We start from the raw sequence: 21,231 nt of genomic DNA, 5'->3' as shown, positions 1-21,231 counted from the left end.
TATCCGCGGACGCAATAAGAGCAGCACAATGTCTATGTTTGGCCGCCCTTAATGCCACAAGGTAGGTCCGTAAGTAGGCTCTTACCTGTGTTCGATCAGATTCGGAGCGTGAGGACCTCCACCTGCTCTCTAGACGTCTTCTACGGCGCTTCATCACCCTCAGCCCCTCGGTATACCAAGGAGCCCGGGTGGGTCGCTGCCGCAGGAGAGGTCGCAAAGGCGCAACCCGGTCCAAGGCCCCAGCCGCCGCCCTATTCCAGGCGGCCGCTAGGTCCTCTGACCGAGCGCGGGTCAAGGCTACAGGTAATGGCCCAAGCTCCGTCTGGAACCTATCCGGCTCCATCAGGTGCTTGGGGCGGTACCAGCTTGGACCATCTGGTCCCGCCTCCTCGCGGTGGGGGGTAGCGCCAGGGAAGTCCAGCCGGAGACATGAGTGATCTGACCATGACAGGGGTGTAACAACAAAGTCCCCTATACCCAGATCACTCGTCCACTGCTCAGATACAAAAACAAGGTCCAAAGTGTGGCCACCTTCGTGTGTGGGGCCCTGAATTAACTGGGTCAGGCCCATGGCTGTCATGGAAGCCATGAACTCCCGAGCCACCTCAGACGCTGCTCCCGTTAACGGCAGGTTGAAATCCCCCATAACCACAAGCCTGGGGATCTCAACCGCCATCTCCGAGATCAGCTCGAGGAGCTCGGGCAGGGCCGCTGATGTATAGCGAGGAGCCAAGTATACAATCAGCAAACCCAACTGCCTCCCTGGGCCCCATTTCACACCAAGGGACTCACACCCGGATATCTGAGGAACAGTGAACTACCTCGGCTCTAGACCTTCCCGTATAACTACCGCCACCCCACCACCCTTACCCAGGGCCCGAGGCTGATGGAATGCGCGGAAACCTGGTGGGCACATTTCCACGAGGGGTAAACCACCCTCGTGGCCCAACCAGGTCTCCGTTATCCCTGCAAGGTCCAGCTCCCCCTCAGAGATCAGCTCATTAATGAGGGGGGCCTTGTTGGTTACGGACCTTGCATTGCAAAGCATCAGCCGTAGGCCCGGGCTCTGTAGTTCCTGGCCACCTAGTTTGCGGGGGTTGGTACAAACGACCGGGCGTAGCCAACAGCCACGGTCTCCCAACCGACCTTGTAATCTTCTTTTGTCCTCGCATCCCCCCCTCCCCGCGACCGTTGTAATCAAACAACCCTCTGTTGGAATAACTTGTTCCCTCTCCCCCCCCACTCCGCTCACTTCCCTCCTGGACTCACCTGTTCGTCTGGCACTGGCTTCCCTCCTGGCCTGGTTATCCCCCCCTCCCTTCCCAGAACCCCCTAAAAACAATATAAAACATTTAGCTAAAAAGCCCCTCAGCTTCCTCTTCTTCCACCTCTCGGGGTTCACAAACCCGTCATCAAGGCTGGCCCTTGAGAGAGCCAAGGGCCATACCTGCGAAAGAGGGGCCTCCCGCAGGCGGAGCAGGTCAGACCTCGAATAAATTAAAACGTTGTAATAGTCCCAGTAGGGTAGGGGTGCAGATGATGCAAAGTTAGTAGTTAATAGAGTCTCGGTGGAATGGAGGGTAGAAAGTTAATAAATAGTAGAGTCTCAATGGAGGGTAGGGGATATTCCAGTGTCCAGGTGGTACTTGGTACTTGGAGGCAGGGGGGGGGAGGGCAAGAAATGATTAAATATCCCAGGTGGTAGGGGGAAGGCAAAGGTAGCAAAAATAGTGGAGGGTAGATGAAAGTTCGGCTCAGCTGTTTCCAGGTGGATACAGCCCCCCCGATGGATGGGGGGGGGCATTCTTGGCCCAGTTGCTTAGCTCCCATTAGAGTCAGCAGGGCCCTGGAGGGGTATGGGAGCAGCCAGGAATGATAAAATAACCCAGGAGTCCCTGGCTGCGGCTCCCTCCCTTCGTCTGCCTCCGCAGCCATCTCCCTTTGATCCTCCGGCTGCCCCTGCCTCTGTCTTTTTCATTTCTGGCTTATAAAGCTTTTCCGAGAGTTGCACAATGGATAATGTGGATTTTAACCATCTTGCCTTGCGAAAAGGGGACTGCTTGGGTTCAGGCTCATTGCCTTGGACAAGCTTGTGGGGTGGTTTTTGAACATTTTGTTACCAGGCTAGGTACCATCAGTGGAGTTTAGGGGATGTCAGTGTTCTTCTGTTTAAGGGCTTCAGGTGTGGTGTGTTAAGTGAGGGTCTTATGATTGACATCCCCCCCCCCCCGCTCCACACCTGAAGCCCTTACAAACAGAAGAACACTGACATCCCCTAAACTCTGCTGAAGATGTTACGTAGCCTGGTAACGAAACCTTTGGAAACCAAACCACAAGCTCAGAGAACGAACCTCCTGCTACACCCAAGCTACAGATGTTTGCCACTATTGCAATGATAATATGTATTATTGTTTATCCTTAATGTGAACATCAGGTAAAATTGTGTAGTGCACGAACGCCTTAAGAGCCCATCCTTAATTTCTAATTTCAGGTCAAGCTGCAAACCGTCACTTAGAAGCACATAACACGAGACAAAAATGTGTTGAGTTCCTGCAATATGTTAAAGTTTTCATCTTCAGGTGAGATGTCAATCATACGTCCTGTTTCATCGATTCTGCATATTTTATGTTGTGTGGTACTATGTCTCCATGAATTTCTCCAGGTATCTGGAGCCACATGATACAGAAGATGAGTTGTTCCATCCATATGAGAAACAAGAAGCGGAACTTCCTTCCTTGATTGTTGAAGAACTCAATTCTTTGACGCTGCATATTGGCCGCCTATATGAGCTCCCTGCTTGCATTCTAGAAGGAAATACCATTCTGCCTCAAGCAAAGGTTCTCTGTTTTTTTTTCCTTTATAAGTAATGTTATCAAACATGAGGTTTATGCAGAAATACAGAACATATTGTTTATAAATGTGGGGACATTGATGAGAAGCCACAGGGGAATGCTATAAGACATGGCACAAAGTCTTTACCATTATCAAGTGATGAACTAAGAGGTGATATTACTAGGGCTCATCTCTTGGCATAGATATCGAAGATCTCTAACTTGTAGGCCAGCCCCTAGGAGGTTTCTCATCTAGCCTCTTGAACTTTCTTCAAGTTGTGTCTTTCTTCCCCAATTTGGGGAAGATTTTGTCTCCAGTATGCACGTGTATGAGATATGTACATTAGGACGTCTGCCTTCTAGAATACATGTGTCTTTAGGAATGGGGGGAGGGGGGGTTAATGTCTCTGTTCATTATTTTCATTCAGTTACCAAAGATCCAATCCAAATTCAGTTTGCCCTTTGTTTTCTTCCCCTCCACTATTTTAGGAAATTTTTCACAGGTTTCTCTGTGGCTAGTAAGATGGAGAATCCTACTTTGAGAACAGTGTACTCGATCTGTATAAAAGCACCAAAAGTACTTTGTATCCCTGCACTTTCCCTGAACTCAGAAGAGTTTCATTGCCCATCATTATTTCCAAAAACAAGATGTTCTTTTAGTATATTAAATACCATGTTTCCCTGAAAATAAGATAGGGTCTTATTTTCTTTTGACCCCCGAAATAAGCACTTGGCCTTATTTTCGGGGAGGTCTTTTTATTTTTGAGGTGCAAGAGGTGGCGAGCGTGGTCAACTCATGGCTGCTGTTGTGTTGCAATATTTTGGGGGAGGGCTTATTTTAGCTCATGCGCTCGAAAGCCCGATTGAGTTTATTATCCAGGGAGGTCTTATTTTTGGGAAAACAGGGTAGGAAATTAAGAATATTATAGTTTGTATGTATGCTGAGATAAAAATGAAAAACATTCCTGAGGGTAAAAAGGAGATTAAAATATACTACATACAGGAAGTTCTCATTTAGCAACTGCCTTGTTTAATGACTGCTGTTTCAATGGTGTTGAAAATGTGCTTCACAGGTCTATAAAGCAAATGAAACAGAAGTAAGATTGTAAGCATAGTTGCAGTTTCGCTTAGGGACCTCTTTGCTACCAAGTTGCCAGTCCCAGTTGCTACTAAATGAGGACTACCTGTAGTAGTGCTATAATTTTTAAATGACTGGATACCTATTTACACTAGTAATAACAGGGCCTTATAGTTTTTGTTATTAATTGTCTTTTCTCTGTTGAGTTCTTTTAAAAGTGACAATATTTAGCATCATTTTAATAATATTACAGGTACCCTCCTACATTAATTATCAGTCTGGTTCCAGCCCATGGAAGGCCAGTTTTAAAATTTTAAAATCCATATAAGTCACAGTATATTCTGTATATATAAATTAAAATATAACATACAGTATTTTTCTTGGATATTTTTAATGTAGTTATTTCCTCCATCATGGCACTTGCTGCATCTATACATGGACATTCACTGGTCAGTGTTGGAAATCCTCCATCTTCTTGGTGAAAAGATGCAAAGTGAGTCACTTTGTTTATATCTTTTGTGTTATTTGTATTTTGGGATTTGGAAGGATAAATAAAATACAAGCAAATAATTGCTAAGACAATAGTCTCAAGGAGAGCTCATATTCTGTAGTCTTCATAAACAAGTGTATTTAATATTATGAAATGTGAAGATCCCAGCAGTCGTTAACCAAGGATCCTACTTGATCCAAACTACTCCTTTGGTTCCTCCCAACCCCAAGCTGTGTTAAGATAAGAGATTGCCTTCTTTTCAACTCACCCATCTGCCTACATCTCCTCATTGCTTCCCTTCTGGCCACCTTACACCCCACTGCCTCTGCCAGCACTGACCTGGTCCAACGCAATCTGCTTTCCAAAACCTCTCCAATAGGCTATGCACAATTTGGACAAGAGGTCAACATGGCCTTGGAAAGAAGCCTGGCACAGTCAGCAGCTGCCTAAGAAAGGGGTTAGTTTTTATCTCAACGATGGCAGGAAAAAGACAGTAAAGGTTATCTTGGGGTGTAAGAGTGAGAGGCCAGCAGAGGTGAGTGGGGGGGGGGGGATAGGTGGATGGAAGTGCCTGTGGTCATAAATGCTGGAGGACTGCCAGGTGCCCAAATTTTGATTTTGGAGATGCTGCAATGGTTGTACCAGAGGTGGGTTGCTACCAGTTTGCACCAGTTCAGGCGAACCAGTAGTGGAAATTGTGACTGGGTCGTCGAACCGGTAGGGAAGGCAGGCTTGCCACGCCCCTGAACTAGTTCCCCGGTCACCGCGGCATGGCTTTTTTTGACATTTTCAATGTTCTGCGCATGCGCAGATCTATTTACAGGCAACTGCGCATGTGAGTGAAGTGACTGCATGCACGCAAATCGCTCATGCACCGAACAGGCAGTAACGCCGCAGAAACCCACCCCTGGGCTGTACATTTAGGGACTGTGTATAACCACCAATCATTCAGTGTCCCTGAACGATTTAGGAACAATTTAGTCTCTGAAAAAATGTTCATACCTCAAGAATTGTACAATTTTCAATGATAAAATTAAGCTTAGTTTTAATTAGTGAGTTCTGGCTCTTAACTCAGAGATTACAGCGTTTGCTCTGCTATGATGCCTCCTTATATGTAGGACAGGGTTGACAAACACAAGAAAAGTGTTTCGCAATCTGCGAAAGGAAGGGGAGAAATTGTGGGTTGCATTATTGATATCGGGCATCTTCATCCTTTACTATCTACATGCTGACATTCTTACATCAATTTTCATATTTTTAAATGTGGTACTTCCATTACCTCTGGGGTTTTGGTTGGTAGCAGGTGAATCTATTAAGATTCTTAAACCAGGGCTTCATGGTCCAGGTTTTAGCAAGTTGACATTAAAATTAAAAATTCAATTTTTTAGATATAATGGGAAACACTTGTTTAAGTATACTAGGATTACAACAGTTTCAGCAGTTTGTTTACTTTTGCTTGCAAAATGGGGGTTTTAAATGCTTGCATTTATTTATTTACAGTTTCAATTTTTGCAGCTGTTCATTTGCCCACAGCTCTATTAAGACCTAAGCTTACACAATGGTTGTTAAGACTATTTAGTAACAAATTAATTTAAGATTCATGGAAGTGCAGTAAAAATATTTCCAAGTAATTCACCAAGAAATAAAAGTGAAACTGAAATATGGAAAGAGATTGTGCTTCCTGTTACTTTTTGCTATTTATGGGGAAAGTCCAAACATGTTTTTAAACTATGGAAGCTAAATAAAACAGAAAAGATCAGATTACGTTTTATGTGGTTATCTGGTAATTGGGAAGATCAGTCTTTGTCATCCTGGGACCTGTCAGAATATGATGAACTTGAATTCCTGGTATCCTGAATTAGGTAAATGGCAATGAATTATGGAGACTGAAGCCTGATATTATGTTGAAATCCAGACAATATTCTGTAGGAACCAATTTGGGGATTCCTAAAATAGGTTGTTTCTACTTCATTTCATTTAACTATAATCTTTTAGTCCTCAAATTATAAATTATAAACACCCTTAATGAGACGGATTCATCTATGCAGCACCATTTTTTAAAATCAATGAATAACTCAACTGATTTATATAATTTCACAGCAAAGCTTCAATTATAAATCAATTAAAAGATCAATGCATCTATCCATTTATTATTTGTCCTATTGATTTAAAATCAATAAACACTTACTGTCCTTTTGATTTTGATGGAATTTTTAACTTAATTCTTTACAAATAAATTTTGTTTTCATTGTATTTTGGGAGGGTAAAAAGGTCCTTACACAGATTGCACACTCAACAGTCTGTGAATGTTATAGCACAATTCTAAATTTAACAGTTATCTTTATCTTTATTAATGAAGTTATAAAAATATTTTGAAGGCACATGGTGTAATGTGTTCTCAAATGTGATTATGCTGCAGTATTTTTAAAATTATTCATGCAAGTTCTCTTAGAATATTCAGAAAAATAAAATGTTTAGAATTACTCATATTCTAAATACATTGTAGTGTCAAAAATGACTATTCCGAGAGATCTTGGTTACTCTAGCCAATGAAGCGTAAAGATATACTCAGATTTTTTGAAAAAAACAATTTCTTGATTGACAACTCCATTTTAAAAGGATCAGTGGTAACCAGACATCATTCAGCACTGATGTAGACTACTGTCAATCTTAGCTGCTGAATGATAGATGAATGCCACTTATTTCTAACTTCTCTATACCTCCCTCTACTTCCACAAGTTTATTTAATAATTGATAAAAAGGTATGAATTAAGTGACAAGGCACCCTATTCACATTTACTCAATATATGTTCTGTGTACTCAGACTAATTTCCCCATAATATTTATTTTTGGAGTTGCACAATATAGGGAGAGAGTGATATTTTGAATTGGGCAGACATTGAAGATCACACACCATACTAGGAAACGTTTGTTCAGATTCACTGTGAGAGCTAATTTAACACATGGCTGAAGGAGAAAATGTGGATACTTTCAACATTATATCCATCTTTATTATGTTTTACAATGGTTAATCCTACTGTGTTCCTCCCAAAATAAGACAGGGTCTTATTTTCTTTTGACCCCCAAAATAAGCACTTGGCCTTTTTAGGGAAGTCTTATTATTTTTGAGCCGCAGGAGGCGGCAAGCATGGTCACCTCATGACTGCTACCATTTTTGCAATATTTTGGGGGAGGGCTTATTTTAGCACATGCGCTCAAAAGCCTGATTGGGCTTATTATCCGGTGAGGTCTTATTTTCAGGGAGAAAAGGTAGATTGTGTGCCTTGTACATTATTTAACAATAAGAATTTAGAGTTTGCAATTAAAGCTAGCGTGGGGTGCTTTTGGTCTGAGGAGCTGTTTACACGACCATGCCTTCCTTCCATATATTGCTTTCATTCCCTCTTCTAAATTTTAGAGTTTCCTTTCAGCAGTCAGAGAGAAAAGGGGACAAAGAGCAGCCTAAAAAACAGCAATGTTGGGGAAATTCTTCTTCTTGTTGTGCCATATCCGTTCATCGAACGTTGGTGATCATGTTGGTGATCTATTTTTGTCAACAGCTGCACAAAAAAGTGCTGTTGAGTTTTGTCCAAACCAGTCCCTTAGGTTTTGAAGCCATGATGTTCTTCTTCTGCCTGGACCTGGTTTGCCTTCAATTTTTCCCTGGAGGATTAAGTGAAGGATGCCGTATTTTTCTGGGTGTCGCATCACATGTCCAAAATATTCTAACTTTTGCTTTTTAATGGCTTTGATGATTTCTTTGATGGTTTATTCTTCTTTGATGATTTCAAACCATCTTCAGATGTAATTCTCCTATCTCCCAAGCTTCCTTCCTACGCATGCATACAGTGGTGCTTTCTCAATAATGCTCTCCCTCTCTTCAGTCCTAATTGAACATTAATAGCCAATGTCATTCCTGTTCCTTTCCCTATTCCTGAGCAATCTCCAAATGTAAACAGCATTCTCACAGAGACCATTTGAAGCATGCACTGATGGAGGAGAAAGTAAAGTAAAGGAATTCCTATGTGTTGCGATAGTAATTTTGGATCAAAGTTAATTATGCTTAGAAGAAACTAATGAAGCTACAGTAATGGAATCTGCATTAATTTGATCATGACCAATTTAGTCTATAAAGCTTCCTGTATAGATAGGTATGATATGTAATATTTTTTTAAACTTTTTCTTGGGAAGCAGGGAAGAAATGGTTTGCAATTAAATATTTTGAATGGCCTACAAGAATTTACCATATTTTTTGGAGTATAAGAGGCACCTTTTTTCCTCAAAAAAGCGGCTGAAAATCTGGGTGCGTCTTATACATCGAATACAGCATTTTGTGCCTCCCGAAGCTCCGCCCCTTCACCAAAATGGCTGTGCATAGCCTTATAGAGGCTTTCAGAGAGCTCCTTGGGGCTGGGGAAGGCAGAAATGAGCACAAAATGGGCCGTTTTTTGTCTTCAGCTCCCAGCAGCACTCTATAAGCCTCCATAAGACTATGCATGCAAAAAAAATTTAACAAAAAACGGGCCCGTTTTTTTTTGCTCTTCCCCCCCCCCCCACCCTCCAGGAGCACTCTGCAAGCCCCCACGAGGCTATTCATGCCTTTTATTTGAAAAAAAAACGGGCCCATTTTTGCGAAAAACGGGCTGTTTTTCAGAGGTTTGCAGAGTGCAAAAACTTTTTTTTTCCTTTTGGAAAGCTCTTTAACTGATGAGAATTACATTGATCAAGTGCTGTGCCAGCAGAAACAAAGTCTTAGGGTTTGTCAGCGATTTCCTTCTCCAGCACATGGATAAATACACCTGGAAACATCTCCCTCCCTACCTACACTCTCTCTCCATACCTACCTACTGTATTTATCTCTCTCTCTATCCCTCTATCAACCTATCTACCTACTTACTCACTCTTTCCCTACCTATCTACTGTATTTCTCTCTTTCTCTCTCTATCCCTCTACCTCCCTATCTCCCTACCAGTGACGTGCAGTCAGGTGAGGCAAGTGAGGCACAGCCTCACCGCTCTCATGAAAAGAAAAAAAATGTAGAAGGAAAAAGCTGAGCTAGTTTCTGCCTCACTGTGGATGACTCTGCTTAATTGTTTAAAAAAGCCTCTAAAAAGCGCCCTCTATTATGAGGCAGGAGAACTGCATGCCTCATCTAGTCTGACTTTAGGCATTTTATGATCACTTGAGCAGAGTTAAGCAAGGGTTAAAAGCCTAAAAATTCCTCACATAGGTGAGGCACGCAGTTCTCCTGCCTCATAGTAGAGGGCGCTTTTTTAGAGGCTTTTTTTAACAGTTAAGCAGAGTCATCCATGGAAGCCAGGCAAAGAGCCATGCTGTAACACACATACTTTCCCCCAGCCTCTTCCTTTTGGGAAGCTTGGATCGGCTCCACTCCGGCTTCTCTGCCTCTCCTCTCACCCCAGCCTGCCAGCAGGAGGTCAATGGGTGGGCTTTATTGCGTTCCAGGCATTTCCCACCCAGACAGCAGGCTGCATTTGCAATGGTGGAAGTGTTTGGGGAAGGCAGCAGGGGAAGGGGGGGGGGGTGGCAGAGGAGCTGCTTTCAAGCCACTGGAAAAGTTATCCAATCCAACACGTGTGTGTGTGTGTGTGTGTGTTTGAGAGTGAGTGAGAGAGGGAAGGGTAGGAGAGATAGTCCAATCCAACTTCAAGCCACTGGAAAAGATATCCAATCCAATGTGTGTGTGTGTGTGTTTGTTTGAGAGTGAGTGAGTGAGAGAGGCAAGGGTAGGAGAGATAGTCCAATCCAACTTCTGTGTGTGTGTGTGTGTGTGTGTGTGTTTGAGAGAGGGGGAGGAAGGGACAGGGAAAAAGGAGGGGAAGGGAGAAGAAAATGAAAATGAAAAAAGGAAACTTATTTCGCAAAGGAGAAAAACAAATGCTGTCATTTTAAATCGGAACTGAGCATGCCTGGCTGTGGAATGTGGAGCATGCCTGGCTGTGGCTCCTTCTGGGAGTTGAAGTCCACAAGTCTAAAAATATTTGAAACCCACCACTGTGTCAGTGCCTCACCAGCCATAAACCTCACCGCATGTCACTGCTACCTACCTACACACACTCTCTCTATCCCTACCTACCTACTGTATTTCTCTCTATCCCTCTACCTACCTACCCACTCTCTCTCTCTCTCCCTACCTATCTACTGTATTTCTCTATCCCTCTACCTACACACTCTCTCTCCCTACCTACGTACTGTATTTCTCTCTCTCTCTCTCTATCCCTTTATCTACCTACCTAACTACTCTACCTACCTACCTACTGTATTTCTCTTTCTTTCTCTCCCTCTCTATCCCTCTATCTAACTACCTACTTTAAAAAAAAATTGCCTCTTCAAAACCTTGGTGCATCTTATACTCTGAAAAATATGGAATATCTAAAACAGGATATAAAACGCTGTTACTGAGCCAGCACTGATCTCTCTCTCTCTCCCTTTATTACCTACCAACCTACATACCTACTCACTCTCTCTCTCTCTCTCTCTCTCTCTCTCTCTCTCTTTCTCTCTCTCTCTCTTTCTCTCTCTCTCTCTCTCTCTCTTTTCCCTACCTACTGTGTTTCTCTCTAGCTCTCTATTTCTCTATCCCTTTATCTACCTACCAACCTACCTACTCTCCCTACCTACCTATCTACTGAATTTCTCTCTCTCTCTCTACTTCTCTCTCTTTATCCCTCTACCGACCGACCTACCTACCTATCTACACTCTCTCTCCCTACCTACCTACCTATTGTATTTCTCTCTCTCTTTCTTTCTTTCTCTCTATCCCTCTACTTAGCTACCTACCTAACTACTCTCTCTCTCTCCCTACCTACCTACTGTATTTCTCTCCCTCTCTATCCATCTATCTAACTACCTACTTTTTTTAAAAAAATGCCTCTTCAAAACCTTGGTGCATCTTATACTCCAAAAAATACGGTATATCTAAAGCAGGATATAAAACCCTGTTACTGAACCAGCACTGGTCATTTTCATCCTGCTGCAAAGATAGTGATTTCAACTTTTTATTTTATTTGTTTATTTTTATTTTATTATTTTTTAATTAACGAGGTGGTGAGCATTCTATTTCTTCTGTCTCAGAAATTGAGACAGTGAGGTGTATTATAAATGAGTTCCCTACTTAGGTTGAGAGAGAGTGACTGGTCCAAGATCACCCATAAATGATACATCAAATGATTCACATTTTCTGTATGATAAATTAAGAAAATGAATGACTATAGGTTTGGTTTGCACTTGTTTGTTTTTGCACTGAAAACATATTTCTGTTTTTACATTCATTAATTCGATTATCTCATTTCATTTGTATTTTCTAGGGCAAACCATATATGCTCACAGATTTACAAATTTAACTGGAGAAAATCTAACCAATATCAGTTTGTTTGAAGATCACTGTGGCAATCTCTTATATGATCTGATAAGTTTGTCAGTTAAGAGGTATTCAAAGGTATTGCAATTTTATTCAATAGTATGGTAATATTGCCTAAATTTTTGAGACAGAAGAACTGTCTCTAATAATATATATTAAAACAGTATTTCCTAGTTAAATTTATCAGTGCTTTTGGTTAATTCACCTGTGTGAGGTGGTTAAATGAAAATGCAGCTTGAAAAATGCCTTTGTCCAGAAATGAAGTTGTGAACTCTAAAAGTGAGTGATGTCTTTGGCAAGTGGAAAACTCCAGATATTCCTATTTTCCTATGGCCCTAATGCTCTAGAGAGATCAACAGTGTTTAGACTGTGACAGGAAACAAAAGAGCTGGTTACAAGAGTTGTTATATCTATTTATCTCCTAAATTTAGTTGTACATTTGTTAGAAAATGTCCCCCCACACACATACAAACACACACACACACACACACACACACAATTTTTAGTATTCTACTTTGAAGAAGAAAAAAAAACGGTTTGTTTGATAAATCATTCTTATGCATTGTTTCCCCTTCCAAAGTTCCCAAGTGCAAAATAAATTATTCAGCTAATTAATTCTAAACTATCAAATAGGTTAGTCTTGAATTGGATAAAGGGCAAATCTACGTGACATGTAAAAAGTAAGTATTTATTTTCCAAATGTAATGCAAAATGGAGTGAAACTTTTTAAATCTTAAAAGGGGAGTGGTATTCTGTCGCTATATGTGACTACAATACCACCTGCTGGTACATCAAAGTATAACTCATTTGCTTAAAGATGGCAGACTAACAATTCAGGAAATATTGCATTGCTTCAGAACAATGTAGTGTTTTTATTCCATCATGTGTGGCAGTAAACTTATGCATTTATAGGTTCTATCATAAAAATTAGTGTTGAATAATTTGAAAATATTGGTTTATTTAGCAATAACTTAGTTTCATCATATTTTCAGGAATAGAGAGTTCACAAAGTTAATGCTACAGAAATTTCTTAAGAACTATTTATGCAGTCTATGGCTTTATTTTTTCCCCCTTTTCATGCTAATATGGTGGGGAATAGAAAATGAAGTTGTTTCTTGTGTGCCCCTTTTATTTGAATTATTCTAAAATCCATGTTGGTTTTCTGCATGGTATAGAGTATAATAGGTAGATGTGTGACTATTAGTAAGGTTTTAACTATAATGTCAACCATCCTGAATGGTAGCCCTTAATATCTGACAGGTAACTTTAAATAACCACAGTACTTGAGAACAAGCTCTGTTGAATTCAGCAAAGTGGATACTAAGAAAATATAGAGAGGATAAGGCATAGATTTAGTGAACTAGTTTTAAAAGCATTTCTCCAGAATGTATATGAATGTTAAACAAATTTGCTTATGCATTGTTTAATAATGGTCAATGTGGCACTTGAAATTTCAAACATAACCAGATTAGTTAAATGTGATTTTTAAAGTAGGTCATTCTTCCAAAAATTGCTTTCGAGAGTCATGAGGGTTTCTAGAATGGAACAGGAAGAAGAAAGTCACCAAAATTACCTTTTCTAAGTCTTAACAGTAGGACAGTCTCAATAATTTTTCACCAATAAAGAAGCGAACAATGTGTATGAATTGTATTGAGTTGAATACTCCTTAAACATTTTCTTAGTATTAGGCACATAAATAATTCCTTGTGGTTTTGACAGATCAAGATAAGTCTCTCTCTCTTTTTCTCTAACATACACACCTATCCATTTTCTTCCTTAAAAGGAGTCACTTCTGAAAAATTGCAGTAAGCGAAGAAATTATAACACTACGAAGATAATGCACAGTCTTTAAATTTGGATTTCAAGCACATGTATACAAAGATCTGGCAGCTTCTTTTTTTTTCAAAAAGAAAGACAAATTTTATACTACTTGCTGGATGGCTTAATCTTTTTATATTTACACTTTATTTCAGTGATATTTTTCAACTGCTTCCTCCATCTCTGAAGTTTGTTCAAGTATAAATGTTTTCTGCCTTCTCTGAGTTAAAATGTTATTTGTTGCAGGTTAGGCTCTCCGAAGCTCTTATTACTCACCACTATACTTGTACCTGTATAAAAGAGCTGTGGGTTCTGCTTATTCATCTGCTCGACCACAGAAATAAAGCATCTCTTACAGAGGTAGGAATTGTTACATTCCCAGCATGAATACATTTCATGAAACGTTGCGTTGGAAACCTGCAGAAATTCATCGTTTGACAAATATATCAAACGGTTTTATCTACTCCATAGGCAAACTTATATCAAAGGTGTTGCTTCCCCCCCTATAAACTTTAAAGAAGTATATGTTAGTTGACCAGCACAGTCAAATAATTTTCAGCATGGTATTGCTGGATATTATCAGACTAGGAGTAAGGCAATCATCCATTCAGACTTAGTTTGGGAATCATTAGCACTGTAGTAGCTTAAAGAATCAATAGCACAATAAGTGATTCTTTCCACCACTAAGAATTTATAGTTAAAATTTCTGGTATTTGGCCCTGGGGAGGTCAGTCTTAAATTAATACTGCATGTCCAGATAATAGTCAAAGCTTCTTTATAGGCTCTATCTTCTCCTGATTGTTGAGAGCTTCACTATTCTAAACTGATTTACATTGTAGCTCATAGAACTTCTGCTTTACTAACAGTACATATATTTGGAATGAAGGCAAATATATGTATCCTAGGATAATGTTGTAGGATCCAATCTGGGTTGGTCACTAGGACCAGAGGAATGGAATTGAATTGAATTGATTCTCAGAGTATATACAAGCAATAAGTGATAAACCATTATCATAGTCATCGTAAAAATACATTCATCATAAATCATAAGGTACAACACTTACTGATAGTCATAGGATACTAACTAAACAATCAACATAAATCATACTAGGATACTAAATAAACAATATAAATCATAAGATACAAGCAACAGAAGATTGAATGGTCTTCCAAGCTTTCAGATTCGTGCTGGAGCCCATCCTTAGGGAATGTCTCTCTAGCAGAGTCTGACCGACCCAAATTGGATCCTACATACATTTGGAAATGGTTATTGATTACATTAAATGGGGTGGCAAGGTATTGTTATATTATTTTACTTTTATTTATTGTTTTTACTTACTTTGGGTGGGTCCATGATCTTATTACTATAAAGAACAAAAGCAAATGTTGGCTGTAATAATCTAGAATCCTGCTACAATTGATTTTTTTTTAATTGAACAATTTGCCTGAGTGTAAGTAATCACAAAACATCACAAGACACAAACTTGGAGAATCCTGAAACCTGTCTTTATTTTCACCAAATAATAGCAAATCACTGCCCTTATCTAGTTTGTCCTTCTCTTGATTATACTGAAAATATTCCGTCCTTTATATAATCTAAAGATGGTTTCTTAAACTATATAGTTACCATCTGAAGTTTATATCTAAAATAGCTGGAAAGCACCAGGTTGCCTATCTCTACCTTAGTTGCATAATTTGGATTTTAAGTATAAAGGTTTGTTCAGAAATTGTTGATTGAGATGTGGCTGAACTTGATTTGATTCTTTTATTTATTCAGTTTTTTTGCCTCTTACAATCAAGAGACTTTATTTTACTCTTTTACTTTGTTACAGTGCTGTGTCAAATATCTCTTTCTCCATAGATTGTCCCCAAAATGGTATACGTTTATATTAATGGTATATTTTGATTACATTCATGGAAACTCTAAATCATACTAAGTCTACAGTGAAGGTCAAAGAATTAATATACCCTTATCCAATTCAGAACTTGAGTTTATTAAGAAAAAGATATTATCAAAAGTAGAATTTCATAGAACAGGGGTGTCAAACTTGATTTCATTGAGGGCTGCATCAGGATTGTGTTTGACCACAGGGGACTGTGGGTGGGATGGGTGTGGCCAGCTTGTCACTCGTGTGATCAAATGCCACTTTTGCTAGTAGTTTGTTTTCACTAGCACTCTCCCTGTGAGGACTGTGCATGGCCCTCCTAGGCTCCATTTTCAGCTGTGATGGCCTCCTGCAACCCTCTGCCAGTGAAAACAGAGCCCAGGAGGGCTGCAGGAGGCAGTCGCAGCCAAAAGCAGAGCCCGGGAGGGCCACACAGGGTCCTCCTGGCCTCCGTTTTTGCTGGCAGAGGCACTATGGGCTGGTCCTTCAGTGTTTCCATGGCAGCCCTATGGGCCAGATCTAAGCACCCCACAGGCAGGATGCGGCCCCCAAGTCTTAAGTGTGACATAGAAGAATGAATATTTGGCTATCCATGGATTTTTACCTGTTCTGGAAATATTTATCCAGAATGTGAATGTGCGTTTTTGTACATATTCACTCAGAAATGTAACTATATATAAATGAAAATATATCCAAAGGTATAGAAAAAGATCAGATTGTTTTCTGTTTCAACCTCAGAATTTGTCCTGTATAACCTGTTATCTGGTGAAGCACAAAAGCAATAGGAAAAATTCTCAAGAGCTAAGCAGATGGCTGAAGTGTGCAGCTTTCCTTTTAAAACTGTTGGTTTTCTTTTCAGTCGTTTTGGAACTGGCTAAATAAAATTCTGAAAAAAGTATTCGAAAAAAACAATGGTACTGATTCAGTATCTGGCTTTGAATCAATTCCATGCAAGGATCCACTGAGCTTCAGTTGGTGGATTATAACCCACTTGGCACCACTTTATCATATTGACCGGAATGGATATACAGATGAAAAGGTAAATTTGTTTTGTAAGGCGTTTCTAATAGTTCCTTAATTTCCACAAAAGTTTTCATACTTATGAACAAAATGGCATATGAATTTCTTAAATGTGAGCTTCAGGAATCTTAATCTTACCCTACCTTTGAGTTTTAAAAAATGTTTTCTATTTTCTATATTCTTTAAAAAGTGAAATGACAGGTGCCAATTTAGTAACAAGACAACATTAACAATTAAAGGTTACAGTGTGCTTTTAATTGTTACATTCCTGTTGTACAAATATTTATTCTTTAAGCTTACTGAGAGTATATCGAAATGACAAAGAAATTTTATTGTTATCATTGATTTAGAAGGAATGTATTATAAAGAGAGTAGTCTTGAATTATGGAATGTTTTGCACGACTATGTTGTTAAAGGTGGGTGGCTGAATGCAATAAGAGTGGTAGATACAGCCTCCTGGGAGCAAAAACGTGCCACGGGGGTGCACCTCCCCCCATGCCCCCCCCCACACATGCACGTGTGTTTCCCGCATGCATGGCAGAGACCTGAAAATCAGCTGGCTGGCAGGAGGCGCAAACACATGAGCAGTGGAGCTGAGCTGAATGATGGCTCGCGTGCCCGCAAAGAGGGCTCTGCATGCCACATGTGGCACACGTGCCATAGGTTCGCCATCACGGGACCATATGATGCATCGAGGAGGATGGATTTGAAAATTAATGTATCAAAGACCAAGGTAGTGGTGCTTGACAGAGAGAGGAGAGCAAATATTTACAAGTCATGAAAAACTACAGCAAGTTGATAAATTCATATATTTGAAAGTGAGAACTTTTTAAGATGGACCAATGCTAATGGTACATGGTCTAAAACAAGAAATGTTTATCAAAAAACCCAGAAATGGTTCTGGTTTAACAGCATGCTGCTGCCCTTTCTGTTATCTCGAAGTGAGAGGCCTGACAGGAGAAATATAAAAGTAGCTGAGTGCAGAAGAATTTAAGTGGTAAAATAATAAGAGATAAGGTCAAGAGTGTATGAATGCTGAATATAGTAAATATGATTTGAATGCAAAACAGAGACATCAATAGAGCTGATGACGTCTTGAAAAAGACACCAAGTACCAATGTATGAAGCAAAATATGAATAGGGTGGAAACAGAGATGGTTTGAATGGTAGAAATTTGTGAAGGTATCTAGTGAACTAACTGGGCGTAAAGTAATTTTAGCTATATAAACATTTTAAAGAAAAAAGAAAACCCAAGCCTTTATTTTCTTGAATTTATTTCTCTTCTCTTCTCTGCCTCTTATTTCTTACCCCAGAGAAAGCAGTATTATAATTATATGCGTAATTATATGTATGTTAAGCACTGAGGGTGTGACTTCATTCAGTTGATTCGTAGTTTTTATAGATACATATTCTATTTGTGAAATTTTCCGTTATCATTCTTTAGGCATTGTTTTCATTATATTTTGATTTTTCAGCTGGTCAGAGAAACTGATTAAGCTATACTACAATTTGGCTTGGTTTTAGAATGGCGTATAACCCCATCCAATTGTGATTTGTTTAATGAGCTGCTTTTAATAAAAGCATCACTTTGTTTCTGTATGAACCCAGTCTATGAACTCCTAATATCTGATAAATTATTGCTGTGAATTTACACTGACCTTGAACACCAAAATGAAATCTGGGTGCTTAATATTAATAACTTTTGAAAATTAATTAAAAAATGGAAACCAAAATTACTAAATAATCAGCCTTACTGGGAGCATGCATACTAATTTTTATAGTCTGGTCGCTTTGGCTTGGTTTCTGCAAGCAGTAAAGACTACAGCGACCATTAAATGATCAGAAATGAAAAGCTCAACATTATGTACAAATGCAGCTCTTAACTTATTTCTTTTCCAAAAAACTGTTGTTATTAGTTTCCAAACCTTCGGTTGGTCAGAGCAGGCCAGGACTCTGATCCAGCTTTGAGTAGGGGTATTCACAGGCTTCTGTCGAAGCAACTAAAGCTCTAAAACAGATAGACCTCGTAGGGCAATGTCTGTTTAATTCTGTCCTGCCCTGCCCTTATAGACATCCCTGGGTCATACCATGTTTTTCCGAAAATAAGGCAAAATCTTATTTTCTTTTGAACCCCGAAATAAGCACTTGGCCTTATTTTTGGGGAGGTATTATTTTTGAGGGGCAGGAGGTGGCGAGCGTGGTCACCTCATGGCTGCTGCTGTGTTGCAATATTTTGGGGGGAGGGCTTATTTTAGCGCATGTGCTCAAAAGCCTAATTGGGTTTATTATCCAGGGAGGCCTTATTTTTGGGGAAACGGTATTATAAGCTTTCCATCCCTGATAATTCTGTAGCTTTCTCCTCATCCTTTCAAGTAGAACCAAATGTTATCAGCTAAGTATAACCCAATTGTTTGTTTGGATCAATAATCTAGAAGTTTGAATGACTCTAACATTTTGTGTGATTGGTACAATATTAATAAATCAAAGCCATACATTTTTCTTCTTAATAAGAATTTCTTGAAGATTACCACTTGGGCAAGCATTTTTGGATTTCTCTTCACTGAAAGGCATACAGCATTTGACCTGATTTCTAGGTTTGTTTCCTCTTAATAAATGAAAGTGGGAAAACAAGGGATTGATTGAAATTGTTAGTGCTAAATATTTTGAAGTGTTATATTGTTTTGTCATAACTAGTCTTAAGATATTAAAGGTAAAGGTTACCCTCGTACATATGTGCTAGTTGTTTCTGACTCTAAGGGGCAGTGCTCATCTCCATTACAAAGCCGAAGAGCCAGCGCTGTCCAAAGACGTCTCCGTGGTCATGTGGCCAGCATGACTAAATACCGAAGGCGCATGGAACGCTAATATACATTGTCTATTTCTCATTAAATAGGCAAAAGTTAGGTTTAACTAAAAGTGATCAAGATATAGAAGAAATATATGCTACCAGCCTAAATTGCCTTACCTTTAGTTAATTCAGTGCTTCTCAATTATTTTCTGTCATGCCCCCCCTAGGAAGAAGAAAACATTTCGCGCCCCCCGCGCGACTGTAAATAGTATCATTTGTCTATAAAATTGTTATAAGTACACCTCTGCATAACACTGTATCCTTATTAACGTATAAGAGAATAAAAAAGAAAGAAATGTGGATCAATTTACAACAAAGAATAGCTTTATTAACTGTAGCAGAAAAGATTTAAAGGAGCACAGGATTTAAAGGAACACAATATTTTAAAAAACTTTAACCTGCAAAACAAAAATATATAAAATAATTTGAGCTGAGCCCCCCTTTACGGAGCCTCGCGCCCCCCCTGGGGGGCCCGCCCCACTATTTGAGAAGCACTGAGTTAATTGATCGTAGATCTGCAATTTCCTCTGTCATATTTAAAATAATTATTTTATATCTTCAGATTGTCTGTTTTGGAAATCTGTAGTTGTACCTTGAAGATCCAAATTATTAAAAAGAATACTTTGATACCATAATATTCTACATTTGATATGCATACTCATATGATTTCAATTTAAAAAACATTTAAGTATATTTAACGTTCAAACAACTTTAGGAAAGATCTGTGCAGCATTAAAAGTTTATGACTTGGTTTGCATATTAGCACATTGTAGTATTCCAATATATAATTTATTTGGTTTTGATTTAATGCTTAATAGAGATGTGTTTGCTGCCATTTATTAGTCAACCTTGATGTATCCATCAATTTTTATGTATATTTACATAATTTAGTAATGTAAATAGTTGGTAATAATTTATGTTGGATTAAAATTGGAAAGTGTCAAATTTCTCTAAGAAAACATGTAACGTTTTAAAAATTTGTAAAACACAGATAGATCTTAAGTGTCTTTTTCTTAACACCCAAAGAGCCTGCATTATCATATTCTTAAAGGCTATATTCATAAATTTCAAAAACCAAATAGAATTAGAAATATTACAACTTTTGAACATTGCAGGGGTCAATTTTAATGCTGCTCAGGGCTAACAAATAAAGTTCAAATGACTTTGAGCTAAATATTCTTACCTTTGAATAGTTTAAAATACTTTCTAAGATAAGCGAAGAGTGCTTTCCAGCTGAGCAGCTTAGCAACTCAACAAGTGAACTAGAAGAAGAAACTAGATTCTTTTTGCATAGAGTTAAAAAGAAATGTTGCCTATATACTTAAAGTTGCAACTCAAGTTGTATTTTTAAGAAACATGACAAATGAATGCAAAATCATATTTCATGCTATTAGCTGAGAACTACATGTGTGTCTGTTTAGCAGATGGTATCACAAATGTTTTCCTCAGGCAGAAATTGCAGATATACTAAGGGAGTGAATATTTTTGATCCTTTAAATAACATAAATATAGCATAATAGACACATTGAATTTAGTAGCTAAAGGATAATTTAAATTATGTTTATGCATTCTTCTAGGTAAAAAATGATATCAAATATTTTATTCTAACAAGAGCAAAATGAATTTGTTCTTTGTGAGGCTCAGAAATGTACTAATTTCAAATCAGTACTAATTTGGTACTAATTTAACAACAGGAAAGGAAGAAGTTTTTTAGGTACTAATTTTAAAAACAGTTAAAAAAAGAAGATAGCCTTTCACTGTTTCACTTACTTGTTATAGATCAGGTGTGTCAAATTCAATTTCATTGAGCGCTACTACAGGGTTGGGTTTGACCTTGGGGAGGCCAGGGGGGTGGCCAGCTCAATGTCACTTGTGTTGG

General features: G+C 39.0%; 1 protein-coding gene across 5 annotated transcripts in view; it reads left to right on the top strand.

The window, feature by feature from the left end:
• Window positions 1–21,231, top strand: part of MMS22L (MMS22 like, DNA repair protein) — an 87,305-nt gene that overhangs the window by 14,270 nt on the left and 51,804 nt on the right. For all 5 annotated transcript variants that reach the window (XM_081941138.1, XM_081941136.1, XM_081941137.1 and 2 more), the window contains 6 exons: window positions 2,492–2,579; window positions 2,663–2,837; window positions 4,309–4,402; window positions 11,728–11,858; window positions 13,845–13,958; window positions 16,344–16,523. In XM_081941138.1, the coding sequence (XP_081797264.1) occupies window positions 2,492–2,579; window positions 2,663–2,837; window positions 4,309–4,402; window positions 11,728–11,858; window positions 13,845–13,958; window positions 16,344–16,523 (782 nt within the window). The remainder of the gene's footprint in view (window positions 1–2,491; window positions 2,580–2,662; window positions 2,838–4,308; window positions 4,403–11,727; window positions 11,859–13,844; window positions 13,959–16,343; window positions 16,524–21,231) is intronic.

Source organism: Natrix helvetica (assembly GCF_964273705.1).
Source record: "Natrix helvetica genome assembly, chromosome: 2".
Taxonomy (NCBI): domain Eukaryota; kingdom Metazoa; phylum Chordata; class Lepidosauria; order Squamata; family Natricidae; genus Natrix; species Natrix helvetica.
The sequence above is the reverse complement of the archived record's forward strand: the minus strand, read 5'-3'. Positions and strand labels throughout refer to the sequence as shown.